This window comes from Torulaspora globosa, chromosome 1, assembly GCF_014133895.1.
Source record: "Torulaspora globosa chromosome 1, complete sequence".
Taxonomy (NCBI): Eukaryota; Fungi; Ascomycota; class Saccharomycetes; order Saccharomycetales; family Saccharomycetaceae; genus Torulaspora; species Torulaspora globosa.
This window is the reverse complement of record NC_050727.1, coordinates 694,085-708,955: the sequence shown is the minus strand read 5'-3', so window position 1 is coordinate 708,955 and position 14,871 is coordinate 694,085. Positions and strand designations below refer to the sequence as shown.

At 45.9% G+C, this 14,871-nt stretch overlaps 10 protein-coding genes and 1 non-coding gene across 11 annotated transcripts; 6 read left to right on the top strand and 5 right to left on the bottom strand.

The window, feature by feature from the left end:
• Positions 1-66: 66 nt before the first annotated feature.
• APN1 (DNA-(apurinic or apyrimidinic site) lyase APN1) lies at positions 67-1,140 on the top strand (the record flags this gene model as incomplete). Its single annotated transcript, XM_037281351.1, has 1 exon — positions 67-1,140. One exon carries the CDS (start codon positions 67-69, stop codon positions 1,138-1,140), a length of 1,074 nt encoding a protein of 357 aa, XP_037137246.1.
• A 293-nt stretch (positions 1,141-1,433) lies between these two features.
• PRR1 (serine/threonine protein kinase PRR1) lies at positions 1,434-2,879 on the top strand (the record flags this gene model as incomplete). The annotated part of the gene is made up of 1 exon (XM_037281350.1): positions 1,434-2,879. One exon carries the CDS (start codon positions 1,434-1,436, stop codon positions 2,877-2,879), a length of 1,446 nt encoding a protein of 481 aa, XP_037137245.1.
• Positions 2,880-3,119: 240 nt separating this feature from the next.
• HG536_0A03870 (glucose-6-phosphate 1-epimerase) lies at positions 3,120-4,010 on the top strand (the record flags this gene model as incomplete). The annotated part of the gene is made up of 1 exon (XM_037281349.1): positions 3,120-4,010. The coding sequence occupies one exon, from the start codon at positions 3,120-3,122 to the stop codon at positions 4,008-4,010; it is 891 nt and encodes a 296-aa protein (XP_037137244.1).
• A 106-nt stretch (positions 4,011-4,116) lies between these two features.
• On the bottom strand, positions 4,117-4,698 carry SBA1 (Hsp90 cochaperone SBA1; the record flags this gene model as incomplete). Its single annotated transcript, XM_037281348.1, has 1 exon — positions 4,117-4,698. One exon carries the CDS (start codon positions 4,696-4,698, stop codon positions 4,117-4,119), a length of 582 nt encoding a protein of 193 aa, XP_037137243.1.
• Positions 4,699-5,011: 313 nt separating this feature from the next.
• On the bottom strand, positions 5,012-5,084 carry HG536_0Atrna2A. The gene has a single exon. It is a non-coding gene; the product is annotated as a tRNA-Ala (tRNA).
• A 945-nt stretch (positions 5,085-6,029) lies between these two features.
• MUB1 (MYND-type zinc finger protein MUB1) lies at positions 6,030-8,024 on the top strand (the record flags this gene model as incomplete). The annotated part of the gene is made up of 1 exon (XM_037281347.1): positions 6,030-8,024. One exon carries the CDS (start codon positions 6,030-6,032, stop codon positions 8,022-8,024), a length of 1,995 nt encoding a protein of 664 aa, XP_037137242.1.
• Positions 8,025-8,172: 148 nt separating this feature from the next.
• On the top strand, positions 8,173-8,820 carry VPH2 (Vph2p; the record flags this gene model as incomplete). Its single annotated transcript, XM_037281346.1, has 1 exon — positions 8,173-8,820. One exon carries the CDS (start codon positions 8,173-8,175, stop codon positions 8,818-8,820), a length of 648 nt encoding a protein of 215 aa, XP_037137241.1.
• A 12-nt stretch (positions 8,821-8,832) lies between these two features.
• On the bottom strand, positions 8,833-9,873 carry SRT1 (ditrans,polycis-polyprenyl diphosphate synthase; the record flags this gene model as incomplete). The annotated part of the gene is made up of 1 exon (XM_037281345.1): positions 8,833-9,873. One exon carries the CDS (start codon positions 9,871-9,873, stop codon positions 8,833-8,835), a length of 1,041 nt encoding a protein of 346 aa, XP_037137240.1.
• Positions 9,874-10,181: 308 nt separating this feature from the next.
• OAC1 (Oac1p) lies at positions 10,182-11,153 on the bottom strand (the record flags this gene model as incomplete). The annotated part of the gene is made up of 1 exon (XM_037281344.1): positions 10,182-11,153. The coding sequence occupies one exon, from the start codon at positions 11,151-11,153 to the stop codon at positions 10,182-10,184; it is 972 nt and encodes a 323-aa protein (XP_037137239.1).
• Positions 11,154-11,463: 310 nt separating this feature from the next.
• DGR2 (Dgr2p) lies at positions 11,464-13,995 on the bottom strand (the record flags this gene model as incomplete). Its single annotated transcript, XM_037281343.1, has 1 exon — positions 11,464-13,995. The coding sequence occupies one exon, from the start codon at positions 13,993-13,995 to the stop codon at positions 11,464-11,466; it is 2,532 nt and encodes an 843-aa protein (XP_037137238.1).
• A 284-nt stretch (positions 13,996-14,279) lies between these two features.
• On the top strand, positions 14,280-14,834 carry SRP21 (signal recognition particle subunit SRP21; the record flags this gene model as incomplete). Its single annotated transcript, XM_037281342.1, has 1 exon — positions 14,280-14,834. The coding sequence occupies one exon, from the start codon at positions 14,280-14,282 to the stop codon at positions 14,832-14,834; it is 555 nt and encodes a 184-aa protein (XP_037137237.1).
• Positions 14,835-14,871: the final 37 nt, after the last annotated feature.

The following is a 14,871-nucleotide window of genomic DNA, read 5'->3' as shown; positions in this document are numbered from 1 at the left end:
AGCGGCTCAAAAGTGCGAAAACAGGAGCCATAAGGAAGAACGGTGAAACGGGTGTTTGGAGTAGCTATGTCTCAGTTCGTGAGATCCACCACGTCAAAGTACCGTTTCGGTGGTCATGTATCGACGGCCGGTGGCATCTCCAACAGTGTTACCAATGCGTTCAATATAGGTTGCAACTCATTCGCAATGTTTCTGAAGTCGCCAAGAAAGTGGGTTTCACCGCAATATACTGAGGACGAGATCCAAAAGTTCAAAGACAATTGCAAGCAGTACGGGTACAACCCGCTCACAGACGTGCTGCCTCATGGACAGTACTTCATTAACCTCGCCAATCCGGATCTCGAAAAGGCTGAGAAGGCTTACGATTCTCTGATTGACGACTTACGAAGATGTGAGCAGCTGGGAGTTGGGTTGTATAACCTACACCCGGGATCCAGCCTGAAGGCTGACCATCAGGTTCAGCTCAAGCAGCTGGCAAAATACCTGAACAAGGCGCTGAAAGAAACGCAGTTCGTCAAGATTGTACTCGAGAATATGGCAGGTACCGGCGATCTTGTCGGAAGCAACCTGGAGGATTTGCGAGCAGTGATAGAGATGATCGATGACAAGGACAGAATCGGTGTGTGTATAGATACATGCCATGCATTTGCCGCGGGCTACGATATCCGCACAGAAGAATGCTTCGACAAGTTTTGGAAGCTATTTGACGAGACAGTCGGATTGCAGTATTTAAAGGCCATTCATCTGAATGACTCGAAGGTTCCTCTAGGTGCCAACAGAGATCTACATGAGCTTCTTGGGCAAGGATTCCTGGGTCTGGAGGTGTTCAGACTCATAGCACATTCAGAGCACCTTGTTAACATACCAATAATTCTCGAGACACCGCAACCTGAGCCGGAGGGTTATGGACGAGAGATCAAAGTTCTCGAGTGGCTCGAAGGCAAGGAAAAGGATGATAAAGAGGTGATTTCAAAAAATGAAGCGCTGCAAAAGCAAGGTTCAAAATCAAGGCAGGAGCACGAGCAAAAGTTTGCCACCAAGCAGAAGAAATCTGCTGCTAAGAAAAGGAAGACCGTAGTGGAATCCGAAGACGAGTTGGATAAAGTGAGAAAACCGAAGCGGTCAAGAAAGAAAGACTGACATTTTGTAGAACGGTATGTCGATACATTCAAGCAGATTTCGTCTCATAATGACTTTGTTCTTACTTTAACTTCATATGAGCTGGAACTTCTATGTCTTGCGGTGCTCTTTTCAAGTTTGTATGTATTTACGCTTACATTGGTTGATACTAGATGCTATGAAGTAAGTTAGACAAACAACGAAGAAAAGACACATTATTGTTTGGCAGGACCCACAAGTAACTGATTCATTATTGCTACACCCATTTAACAGTTGAGTGAGGGTATTGCGGTATTGTACACAATTGGAAGAGCATGCCTGAGGAAGATCCGCAGGCGCCAAAGGTCCCACAAAAAGGCATCTTCGATTCGGAGAATGAGCCTCTACGATCTGAAAATGCAAGCCAGAATGGGCAGGTAACACCACTATCACTGATGATTCCGACCTTTGAATCTGTGCAGACTTTACCAACTCCGATGACGTACACTCCTCCAGCGCATTCAGCAAAATCACCACGACAAGCTCTCGTTATTTCAAAGAGACGAGGAGATGCGGTGCAGCCCGCCAAAGAAAATGCAGGCGCCCAGCATCGCGTTGTGTCGGAGCTTTTCCCTCTGCCGGAGGCTGCGCAACAGAGAGTCAGTTCTTTGCCGACAGTTAGTGAGAGTTCATCGACGACCGACTTTTCATTATCGGCCAGAAGCGACCCAATAGAAGTAGATACCGTGGATGATCAGGAAATACTGATAGGATATATGTTGGATCGCTTGGATGTGCCGATGAGATGGAAGAAAGTGAGACAGATTGGATCGGGCAACTTCAGTAATGTGTTCCTGTATGAATCGATAGATCAAACTACAGATCCTAGATTGAGGCTGGTTTCAGTAAAGAGAATCAAATACCCGGAAGAGTTGGTGAATAGGCAGGCGTTAAACCCACAGTTGGCCAAGGATTTGCTTTCACGTCTGGAAAGCTCGCTGAGCAGAGAGCTTGCCATACTTAAAAGCCTGGATTACCCATCTATCGTGAAACTATACGGGGTCAACAACCCTGTCTTCATAACGAGCAAAAAGCCCTTGAGAGATTTAATGCTACGTGAGGATAGACTGCCGCATTGTGACATGATCATGTCCTACTGCTCTGGAGGGGACCTGCTGGTGGCAGCAACTAGCTGTAACGGGAAGCTCGAAGTGTCGGTGGTACAGAGGCTTTTCTCGGAGCTGGTTATGGCGGTCAAATACTTGCATGACAACAACGTAATTCATAGGGACTTAAAACTAGAGAATGTGCTTCTCAAATTCCCATTGGATGCTATTATCGATATGAAAGACTCGCCAGTGTATCTGAAACACCACTTGATAGAATTGGCCGATTTTGGACTTTGTAAGAAGATTGAGCCAGGTGAACTTTGTACAGCCCGTTGCGGCTCGGAAGATTATGTTTCCCCAGAAATCTTGATGGGAATACCATACGATGGCCGTCTGAGTGATACCTGGGCATTAGGGGTGATCTTGTTCGGTTTACTGGAGGATAGACTACCATTCGATCCTCCTCCCAATGCGTCAGTGAGACAACGCAATAGAGCCACATCCCACAGGATTGCCCGCTACGAATGGAAGTGGCTCCGACTGTTGAATGAAGACCTTGACGCTAAGCAGATCGTTCAGCATACTCTGACCAGGAAAAGCGAAAGATGGAGGATCGATCAGATAAGAGAGTCAAGTTTTGTCAAATCGACCGCAGACGCTCTACCGTTCTGAGACCAAGAATTACAATCCATTGCATGTCTCATTATCACATAACAAATGTAACAGTATTAACTTAGAAAATTCACATATTGGCCGGTCTCGTTGACCTTTGATTCTTCGAAGTCGAGGCTCAATCAACCATAGTAACTAGTTCGCGCCACGCGTACTAATAAAATATACACCTAACTTTGAAGTACCGAAGGTGAATGTAATATACTTCTGGTTTAAACGCAATTGAGATAGCCATAAAGCATGTCTGTCACTACTGATGGCGATAGGGTTGTTCTAACCCACCCTGAGGATAAAACCAGCACTGTGACTATTTTAAACTACGGTGCCACTGTAATCAGTTGGAAGCTAAAGGGCAAGGAACAACTTTGGGTATCAGAAGCTGCTAAACTTGATGGTTCCAAACCAGTTAGAGGCGGTATTCCACTAGTCTTCCCTGTGTTTGGCAAGAGCAAGACGGATGATGCTTTGAGCAAGTTACCTCAACATGGCCTAGCTCGGAACTCCGCCTGGGAGTTCCTGGGTCAGACCAAGAGCAATCCACCAACTGTTCAATTTGCCTTGAGCCCTGAAATAGCGAATCCCGAGCTGACGAAAGTGTGGCCCTTCGACTTCTCACTGATCTTGACTGTTGAGCTAGGTATTGACTTCTTAAAGACTGACATTGAAGTGACCAATCCCTCCAAGAGCCAAGAATTGAAGTTCAACTGGCTATTCCACACTTACCTCAAGACCGAAGATATTGAAGATACGTTTGTCTCGAACCTTGTTGGAATGGAATTGTACGACCAACTGTTGCAAGAGACCTATGTCGACAAACATCCGGTTGTTACCATTCATGAGGAAAAGGACGTTATCTACAGAAACATCGATGACGATCGTTTGATTCAGGTTGTTCGCAAAGGTGAGCCTATTCATACTCTGAAGAGGCACAATTTGCCAGATGCCGTCGTGTGGAATCCGTGGATCGCCAAGTCCAAGTCTATGGCAGACTTTGAGCCAAAGACGGGGTATCAGACTATGATTTGCGTGGAGCCAGGTCACGTCCACGACCTGATCACGCTAGCACCGGGCGAGACCTGGAACGCGTACCAGCTGTTGTACAGGGACACATTGAAATATCAAGCCATCTAAATACGCCGATTTACTCGCGAGAGGTAATCTCTTAAGGCAGATTATATATGCTTCATTATCTAGAATTTCTCATATGAGCTTGCACCAGGGGAAACGACGCTGTTATCTATTTGCCAGCTTCAATTTCCTCTACTTCCTCATCGTCTTCCTCATCATCCAGTTCTTCTGGCAAGTCCCCGGCGCCCATATCCAGACCGCCGGCTCCCTGTGCCAATTGTGCTTTCAACGCCTCCATATCAGGGTTGCCATTCATCAGCATATCGTTCATGTCGAATCCCGCTGGAGGAGGCGCATTATGTTGCTCGTCTTCGTCGACCCATTTGTTGAAATCGGTCTTGATATAAGGGTATTTCACCTTCTCCTTGGTCAAACGAGGCCAGAACTCGATACCAAGGTCCTTCTTGTAAATTTTTAAGAAATAATGTTGGCCATTGGCTATCTTGTGGACGGTCTTATCGGGAACAATCTCCTTGAAGAAATCGATGTGTAGATGGTACTGGTGAGAAGTCTCATCGCCGACATGGCCCTTAGATTTCGCTTGAAACTCAAAGAAAGTTGGCTCTAATTTCACTGTTGGGTTCTCACAGTCTGGGATAGAGATTGTAACAAGCAGATAGTTTTCCTCGGGTTCCGTTTCGCTGGATCTTTGAGCCCAAAGCACTTCAGGGTTTAGAGTCTTTACTGACATAGCAAAAGATTATGGTTGTTGTAATATAAGCACTCAATGCTTGTTCAACTCACTGCTCAAGTATTGGATGCTGAACAGCTGCTATTGTAGCTTAGGGGTCTTTATATGGCGATCAACTCCCTTCTTTTTCACGGGCCACTTGATCGAACTTTCCAGAAGTCAGTAGAAGGAAACTGAAATTCTTAGCCACGCCAAAGATGAAGCCTTTGCGGCTCGCCAATTGCCCTGTGCAAGCACACCGATTGTAGTCAGTGCTGTATGGAGCACTCTTCTGAACTTGCCAGAACAGGTCGTTGAGTGGTGCAAAAATAAATGGACAAGTCCGGAGTCGAACCGAAGACCTCTCCCATGCTAAGGGAGCGCGCTACCAACTACGCCACATGCCCGTTATAATGGTTGGAATTTTTAAGCTCATTACTGGGTATACCTCTTGTTTTCCTGCGACTGCTCCTTGTATGATTCCTTTGAAATGTATCTGGCTCGCTACGAAGCGCCCAATACATATCTTGCAACTGATATAATCAGTTACGCTTCAAGCAACCATTCGCTTGATCTGACATGTTACCTGCTCTGCGCATCGCTGAACCTTGCTCGAAATGCAATGAAATGCCGTCTCCTTTCTAGAGGTCGTTGCATGGCATGTTCTCTTGGCTGTTTCTGCATTTCTCGGCTAAACTTGCAGAACGATCTACAAAACATGAAAACAGAATGTTAATGTGATAGAAACATAGAGGAAAAGCGAGTCAAGAAGCCAATGACGGCTGAATGGGCTTCGCAGGAGGACACGTTCCAAGTAATAGATCCCTCTTCAGGCGATCCTCGCGCATCTCTACCTACCTTGCCATAGTTCAGCAGAGAAGGAAAACCTACAGTGGATGTTGTCGATCAGCAAGTAACAGGCAACTCACCCGCTACTAGGTCGAGTACTTGCTATGCTTCACCAGCAGCTTGCTGAGAGTTGGCCTTAAAGTAGCTGTTATATAGATCGCTTGTTACGTTCAGCGCATCTAGACGAGACGATAATGAAGGGCTTCCTGGTGGCAAAACAATAACAATGATAATAGGCGGCATTTGCATATCTAGAATCCATTCCATGGTATCCATCAAGCATTACTGATACGATCACGGTGGTACGATATTGTTGCGTTTTGTTTTGTCAGGAGGTATCGGAAAAGGTGTCGCTCGCAGTGTGTGTTCGGGTTTCCCTCATTTGAAAGTCATACTACAGGAGAACTCTCGGACGTTGTAGCAGTTGATTATTTGATATTTTTACTTTTTGTGATTTAGTCTCACTTTATCTCACTCAAGCTGCCGGAGTTTGCTCAGTATCTATGAGGGATTTGAATCAGAAATGTATCCAGGCGAATAGGCCGGTGGTGACAATCACTTCCACCGTGTACGATCGTAGAGCCCTGGATATAAACTCTGATATACCGTTGATCAACTCTTTGAATCATCTAACTTATCTAACGTCTAATTCGGGAAAGGTACGAGAGACTTTAGCGAATGATGGAGCCTTGGAGAGACTCGTTGCGATACTCCAGGGATGTTACATCCCTCTTTTCGAGCTTTTAGGGCTGGATTTGAAACATGTCAGCAAACATAAACGTGCTCAATCGATATGGAGACAGAAGAAGCTGGCAATGTGTGCCTGGAAATGGACTCTAGCGTTCCAGTGTCTCGTCCTTACAGGTACCAGAGGTACAGAACAGATACGAAAGAAAGTGGTGCTGTCTGGGGTTGTGCCGGTTTTGGCCACGGTGGTTGACAACTACTTGATATATCACAAGAAATATGATCATCTGAAAGGGGGCCCCATTGACATAAATTTGAGCTCTCTGGAGAGCGAGAAAACTTACAGGCTGCTGCGAAAGGATGAAAACGAGTCTTACGCGCAGTACATGGAGTATATCACCGGGAGAGATCCTTTAAGGCTTTCAAATGATGACAACTTCGCTGGCGAGGATCTTATGGGGCCTTCCATGACACTGCCGTCAGATTTTATCGAAATATGGTTGAACTGCAGGACGTCGACCGACGTGGACGGGATCGACGGTAAAAGAAGAGAAAAGGACAGCCCGAGCGAATCAACGGAAAGTGAAACATCTGATAAGTTTAACGCCGGTGACGGAAGCTTTGTTGGCGATGATGATCAATCTCTTTGTATATCTGTTCCTCGAGATTTCTTGCTGGGTAGAGTGATCCCGAAGCAGGACGATGTCATATGGTCCTTGCAACTGTTGGCTTTCATCTCGAAATACACGTATATGAAGCAGCAATTGCAGAATGTCGAATTGGTAGAGTCCTTATCTTTCAGATCCGTCGTGGAACGGGTCAGGAAACGACTAGCGCAGAAAGAGCGACCCGATGGGGAAGGTTCAGCATCAGGGGATATAGTGATGCAAGATGCACCGCCAAATCATATGGCTGCAACCGATGATCCATTCCTAATCGAGCTGCAGGAAGTTGCGCGAAGCTGTAAGCAGTCCGAAAAGGAGACAATCAAGGAAAACGAACCTTTCTTTCAAAAGCGTTATAGACATTTTATTTCTAGCATATCAACAGAGCATAATCAACCAAGGAGGGTCCAAGAGAGAAGATTAATCGATGATTTCAAGAGGAAGTGGGATTATAACACTCTATCTACCGAATTAGATGATGAAACGTGGTCATATATCAATTCAAAGGAGAGTCTGAATCTATTTCCTCTGGTTGAACGGTGCACGGTAAATCATGAAAATCCGCATGACATGGTTTATTGGAGTTCCGTAATAATGAGAAACTCTTGTAGGAAGAATGAGGTCACTGGAGTGCGCCAATGTGCCAACTTTGCTTGTGGTAAATGGGAAGATTTTCCCAGACAATTTGCCAAATGCCGTCGCTGCAAGCGCACAAAGTACTGTTCTCGTGATTGTCAATTAACAGCCTGGACTTACCATAGATACTGGTGCCATGAGGTCGGCACGAGCGTCAGCACGACTGCTTCAACCACAGGTGCTAATACACCTAATGCTGCTCATTCATCTAACAGCCTAAGCCAGAACCCGCCAGACGATGGAACTACAATAAACTTCACTATAAACAATAATGCCACGGAGGATGCTGCTAACGGTGGGGGAATAGCAGTAGGTGGTGGCATCGAAGGTGCAGAAGCGGTGCCTGCTGGCTTTAATGTTAGGGCAGCTGATTCACCGACAACTCTAAGCATGAATGATAACGGAAGGCCGAATGTGGACAACGTTGTCAGACATATAATAGGCGACATAACTGAGGAAGAAGATGAAATGGTTTTAACAGATCAAAACAGTGGCAGTAATATAGCATAGAGCAAGTAAAAGTATAGCTTGTATCGTACATACTTGAATTGGAGTTTGAGAATTTTCTAAGCAAGTTAAAAAGATCGCTTAGTTGAACAAACTTCTACAACAACGCGAGAAGACTACCAACAGGCACTACGGTTAAAAGCCATTTTCCATGTTTTATATTCAATTGAATGAATCGATAAGGTCAGCACTCCAGAATGCAAAGGAAGAAGACATTGCGCAAAGCCAGCGCGACGAAATTGACACTATCCTAAGCGTTGGACACCTCTCGATGGATAATCTAATCGATCATTATGAGTGGTATTTGAAGGGCAAGATACCACTGAAGACACTAATTTCGCCTATAGAATTCAAATTTAAAGCCAAACACGTCCCGGGATCCCAGTACAGTCCCGAGTTCAAAAAGGATTTGGAGAGATTGGGTTTGCAACAGCGAGAGAACGAGTACCAGGAATTGATCAAAAAAAGCCGACTACGAGACAGCCCTTTCGGTTCTAGTGGGAAAAATGATGATCCTACCCCGGCCCAAATGGCGAAAGAAATTCGCGAGCAAATGACAACAGTTTTCAATGTACTCGTGAGCGTGGTTTCTGTCGTGTTTGCTATATGGTACTGGTCAGGTAGCTCGACTAGATTGCCACTTCATTACAGAGTAATACTTTGCCTGTTTTTCGGAATTCTGGTTTTAGTTGCAGAGGTTGTTGTTTATAATAGCTATCTGAGAAAGATCAGCGATGCAAAGTCGAAGGAAAGATCCAAAAAAGAGAAGAAAAAAGTTGTAAAGCAAATTATCATATGAGCTAGTCATGCATTATTCACTTTCTCCAGTGACGGAAATAGCTATCGGAGGGCTGGGCAATGAATCCACTGAAACGGGAGCATGACCGCTCACAAAGGGCAAGGAATGGTAGAGTTTTCGTCTAAGAGAGAACCCCATCTCGTTGTAACGCTGGATATTTGTGAAAAATGACCACCTCAATAGCGCCAAATACAATCTGATAAATCCAAAATCGGGCCATAAAGTCGACGTAAACAGAATCTCGGAATTCTCATGTGATTGCCATAACATATAATCCGACAATCTCATGTGGCCACTGGTCCTAATGAGCAAATCGCAGTTGTTTGAAAACTCCTCCAAGTACATGCTCCTGGTAAAACCCGCGACCGTGAGCGAGCTAGCGTACGCGCGATCGGCCAAGGATTTTTCGATGGAACCACACACCGTATGGTAAATATCATTCCGGGAAGTGTAAGGAAAGCAGATGTATAAGGTGAAGTCGTCACCGTTGTCTGTCAGCCGTTCCACTCTTTTTATCTTTTCCCTCATATCCGCAGAAACAAGCGAATGGTCGCCTACGATTCGAAGACGAGACCCGTACAGCGGATCACTCAATGTGTTGGCTCTGTCACAGAACTCATCTAGCTTGGCTGAAAACATATTGGTCAACGTCTCAACTTCCTCCTTGGGACGGTTGAAGTTTTCTATCGAAAACGCATATGCAGAAACACACTTGATCCCGATCCTTTTACAAGCGTAACACAGATTCAGTAAAGCCACCCCTCCAGCTTCATGACCCTTCTTGATCGGCATATCACATTTCTTGGCGTAACGTCTGTTACCATCCATGATGAATGAAACGTGTCGAGGAACGGGCCCAACCCTAATGACGCCAATCAAAATGTTCTGCAGACTTTCATGTAACCACGCTACAACTCTAAACGATGCTAACCAGATCAATATTGGCATCACTTTATCCTTGATCCTTTTAAAGTAGGCGTTCACCCTCGAGGAACGGGCCAGCTCCTTGGAGGGACCAGTCAAACGAAACCTAACATAATTCGGTAACCTCATATTCGTCTTAGTCTAGCAGTTCCAGCACCAGCCACCTTGCGATGGAACGATTGTTATGTTCTAAGCTAGTAAATGGTTAATCTTGACAACACCTTAGCCGCCTGTCTGCCCCCCGTAAAGGCGATGAGCCGATGAGATCCTATATAAACTAGAGATACGAAGTCAGCAAAGAACCAAATACCATTCTTACGAGTCTTTTAAACCTTCATACTTAATACAATAGCTCCTCAGGAGATCTATGTAGTCTTTATCAAGTGCAGCCTTTCCTGCGATGCAGATTATGGGGCGGGCGTGTCTCTTGCTTAGATTCAGTGGCCCAGGACTCTCTTCTCTATGTTGTAGACCAGCTTCATGGTTTGCTCCATGAAGGTTAGGCATATGATCGTGTGGGGGGCGATTCTGAACACTTGAGCCTCGAATCCCTTGTAGAGGGCAGAGACACCCTCGATTCTGACGGTTTTGATGAAACAATCCAGCGGTCCCTTGTACAGGTTACCTTTCTGGTTGTAAATTCTGGTCAGGATCACATCCCATGGGTTCATGACCACCGCGACCCCGATACCGGAGATCGTACTAGCTGTCAGATGCAGCGCAGTGCCATCTTTCATCAGATCGTTGTTTAGCAAGAAATGCTTTGCGGTGTTGTAGATGGGCAATTGCACGGATGAACCAGCACCTGTTCTGAGGATGGCAGCGTCCACGCCGCGGTACAGGCCTTTGAAACCTTCCTTGGCGTAGATCGTCCTCAGGCCGTTCCAGACACCTGTGTAGTGGGTCTGCTCACCGATTTTGATGAATTCCGAGTATGATTGCAGTCTCGTCTTGACCAGGAAGAGGGGGGAACCGAGAACGGCACCAATGATTCCTGAAGCGGCACCAGACACGACGTTAATCGTAGCGTTTTGAACCTTGTGTGGTTCTTCTTCCGGATAGAATGTCTTGTTCAGGAACCCTCTCATAGGTTCGTAAAATCCCAGCCTAGAGCCATTTAAACATATCTGGTAGATGTACGCCGCTACCAGACCTTTCTGGAGACCTCTGATACCCTCATTTTTGAAGATCACTGCCATTCCTTGTAATGGATTCTTGTAAATTCTTTGCACGCTTGAAGACAGCTCGCCCTGCAGTTGCATTCTGATCTTGACCAACTCAATTGGGTTCGTTACAGTGACGGCAATACATGCTGCTAAACCTCCGGCAACGAAAGAACCGAATTTGGTCACTTTTTGAGCTGCGCTCTTCTCTATAACTTTGCCTCCATTGCCTTTACTTTCAGCCATACTGACGCTATCTCAGGCCGTCTTACCTATCGCTGCACAAGATCAATCAAGAGATTTAAATCGAGTCTTAGATACATTAATCCATATTATATAATGGCATGAGGTGGCATGAGGTGAGAAGCTGGTTTTTCAATCTTTCTTTTCGTCATTTCCAAACTTTAAATTTATCGCTTGGCACCAAGACCGGGCCGGTACCGGCCTTCAGTCGATCTGTAGACTAAATCTTCAATTGAGTCATCTAGATCGCCGTATTGTGTCTATGTCAAATGCATTGAAGGGCTTTATGCTCCAGACGGCCGGTTGACAACGTTTATCTGAAGTTGTTAAGTATATTTCCGCAGTCTGCGCAGGAGTATCCCGCTTCACCTGTGATGGAAGGGGAATTCGACAGCACGTTGAAATTAGTGCCATTGCACACGTCGCATCTTAGCCCCGGCATCGAGCCGTTCTTACCGTTAGAAGATCCACTACCTCTTGTTCTCGTAGAGTTTAGACTGCCGCTCGAATAGTTGAACAATGGATTCCTCAGCACTGAGTTGGGCTTCAGACGGGAGGCACCGAGAATTTCATCGGGACACTGCACAGCGGCGGCGGCCAACTTACTGAGGCCGAGCAAACTGCTTGGATGTTTTTTTGCAACGGCAAGTCGATCTGCAGAGCCGTACGTGGTCAGTACGTCGCCGCTATTATTGTTCTCGCGGCCCAAGTCATTTAGTCTCTCCAGAACACGTTCTCGTATATTCTTGGGCATATCGGCACGAAACACACGAATTAAACCCTCGGTGTCGGTGGTTACCATTATGCTTCCTATAGCAGCCACGGTACTGGGCGATGTGCGACCGTCATTATCGCCACTTCCGGTGGTCACCGAAGAACTTCCATCCACATCATTGTGTTCAATGGAGGACTGGTCCGAATCGGAAGACTCGTCCTTTTTACTACCGAGAAAGGCTAGAGTGTCTGACTGTCTGAAGAACTCTAAAGATATGTCGCATATGAGGTCATTGGAAAGCGATAATGTCTTGCTGGTCTCTGGGGGCGCTAGAATCGCTGTGGTGACTGGATTATGATGGGCGTGAAAACATATGAAATCGCTGTTCTTGATCGGCTGATCCGACGAGGAGCCGTGAGAATGTGGTAAAAGAGTTTTGAGATGTAGAGAACCATGCTGATGTTGCCGATTTTTGGAATGGTCGCCGTTGTGATGTAGAGGATGGCTTAGAAAATCTCTCAGACCCCCGATCTTGGTTTGCTTTGCGCCCTCTTTCGCAATTGATGATGAATTGGCTGACTGCAATTTCCAAGAATAGGCCCAATGATCGTCACTGCCGCAAACAAGCACCGGTTCATTCCCCTCCAAAAAAGTCAACTGGGCCTTATGCTGAGATGTACCACTCTCGAATCCTCTCAAGACTTCCAAGCATTTCTTGGTTTTCAGATTAAAGACCCTTATTCGCGAGTCATTAGATGTTACCACTAATCTCAAAGAATCATCGGCCGGATCTTTGTAACACTGTAAGCAGGTAAGGCGTGGTCCATGGTGTGTCTTCGAGCCAGAAGATAACAGTCTGGTTCCGGCCTCTTCCACTTGTGTGGTCTTATCGACCACATGGAAGGACGAAACAAAATCCAATCCACGAGTGGCGAGCACGATAACGTAACCATTGAAGGTTCCAACTATTGTGTACTCTCCTTCACTTCCTGAGATCGTCATTGAAGTCACCAGATCCTGACAGTCAAACTCAAAAACGACTTCACCTTCGAGTATCGACCACAGTCTGCATTTGTGATCGAGACAGCCAGTGATGAGGAAACGATCGTCTGACGGATGAAACAGAACGCATGTAACGAAGTCCGGATGGTGGAAGGCTTTCAATGAAGTAGACCGGTCTGGATGCCACAGGCGAACGGACTTATCCATAGATGACGTTGCTAGGAAATTATTCTTGGACCAATCCATGTCGAGTATGTCTGCTGTATGCTCTTTAAACTTCTTGTGAGGATTAGGATGGAAAACGGGCGCATACAGATTAGTCGGATTTGCCTTCGTAACACCCGGGCTAGCCTTAGCCTCGTCTTTGATGGAACCGCCTGGTGTGCCGCCTAGTATTTGTTGCTTGATCAACCGCGACTTCGCTTTAAACGCGTTCCGCGATTCCTGGGAAGCGTCCAGTTCCCACCTTTCCGCCGGGGATCCAATGACCTTCCACAAACATAAAGTCCCATCCTTGCCCCCTGTCGCCATAAATCTACCGCCTAAGCTGAACTTCGTGACCCAAATTGCGTTTTGCGACGAGTCCTGCTTCAACAGCGAAACTTTTCGCTTCGCCGTTTCCTTGCCCTCGCTCAATTCGTATGCATGTAACTCCTGAGCTAAAAACAATCTTCTGAACTGTTTCAGCTGCCGGCTCCTTTTCACCAGTTTTATGTGATGCGGTTCTTTCAGATATTTCTCGTATTGTCGCCTGTCGATGGACCGCAGGAAATTGGGCAGCGTAGAGCTATAATTGCGACCCGACCCTTTCGACAGCTTTTCCCTCACTTTCGATAGCGTATCTGCATGCTGACGCCCTATCTCTCTTGACTCACTTTCTTCTGGTGTCAGCTTAACGTCGAACGTTACCGGTTGAATATCAGCCGAGAATTCTTTGTTAGTACTCGAAATACTATGTTCGTCGTCGTGAGATGCAACAGAAGCTACTGTAGATCCATTGAGAGTCCCACTTCGAACGCTTTCGCCACCAGAACTTCTGTTCTTTTCTCCAGATCGCCTCTTGCTACCGCTACGCTTCAATTTTACGCCATTCCCTTCATCCTTAGTTCCTGATTTAGTCCGATTCATCACAGACCTCACGAAGCCCGAGTAATCCTACCACTTTCCTTTCCTTTAGCAATTGCAATGAATGATGAAGATTAAAGAACCCTTAATTTCGTTTGATTCATGTCAACCAAAAAGACCTCTTCCTGATATATCCCCGATTCAAAACCAGATATACCGTTAACGCCAGGCTTGTACTTCCAGCTTCAGATTGCCAAGCCCTGTTTGTTGGCTATGGCTGGTCTCTTTGAAAGGTGGACCCTGTTTAGCTAATCACCTTTCATAGAGGCGTAATTTTCGCTAAGCGCATGGCAGTACATTTCGTCAGCTACACTGCAAGGACTCACAATAGGAGTGCTCACAATAGGAGGTTATCTTGGCTGTGTTGGATATTGGAATCGATGTCAGTTAAGCCGATTGATACGTTTATCACAAACAGCGTGCAGTTGTTCGAGGTGAATCCATCACAGACAATTCTCTCGATATCTTACAAGTGGAAACCGCAGTCTAGCAAGAAGAAGCCAGTTGTTTCGTTCAAAACACATAATGCTCACCTGTCGAGTTGTTATAAGTTCAAGACCAACAAAAGCAAGGACGTGTCGAGATTGCTGAGTGCTTTGGGGCCCAGAGGCGTTACTATCACTCGAGGGAAGATCGAAAAACGAGTGTGCAAGCCAGCATCGAGGGAGAATGGGAAGAAAAGCAAGAAGGAGGCAAAGTCCAGGGATGTAGTTGGGCTGAGTACTTTGATAGTCAACACAGAGGTCAAAGAACATGTGCCTGTTGTAGAGCAGAAAGAACAGTCGTTGGAGAGCTCGAAGAAAAAGAATAAGAATAAGAATAAAGGTAAAAAAAGACGTTAATACCTTATGTAATTGTCATTATAAAGCGTTCCCCCAT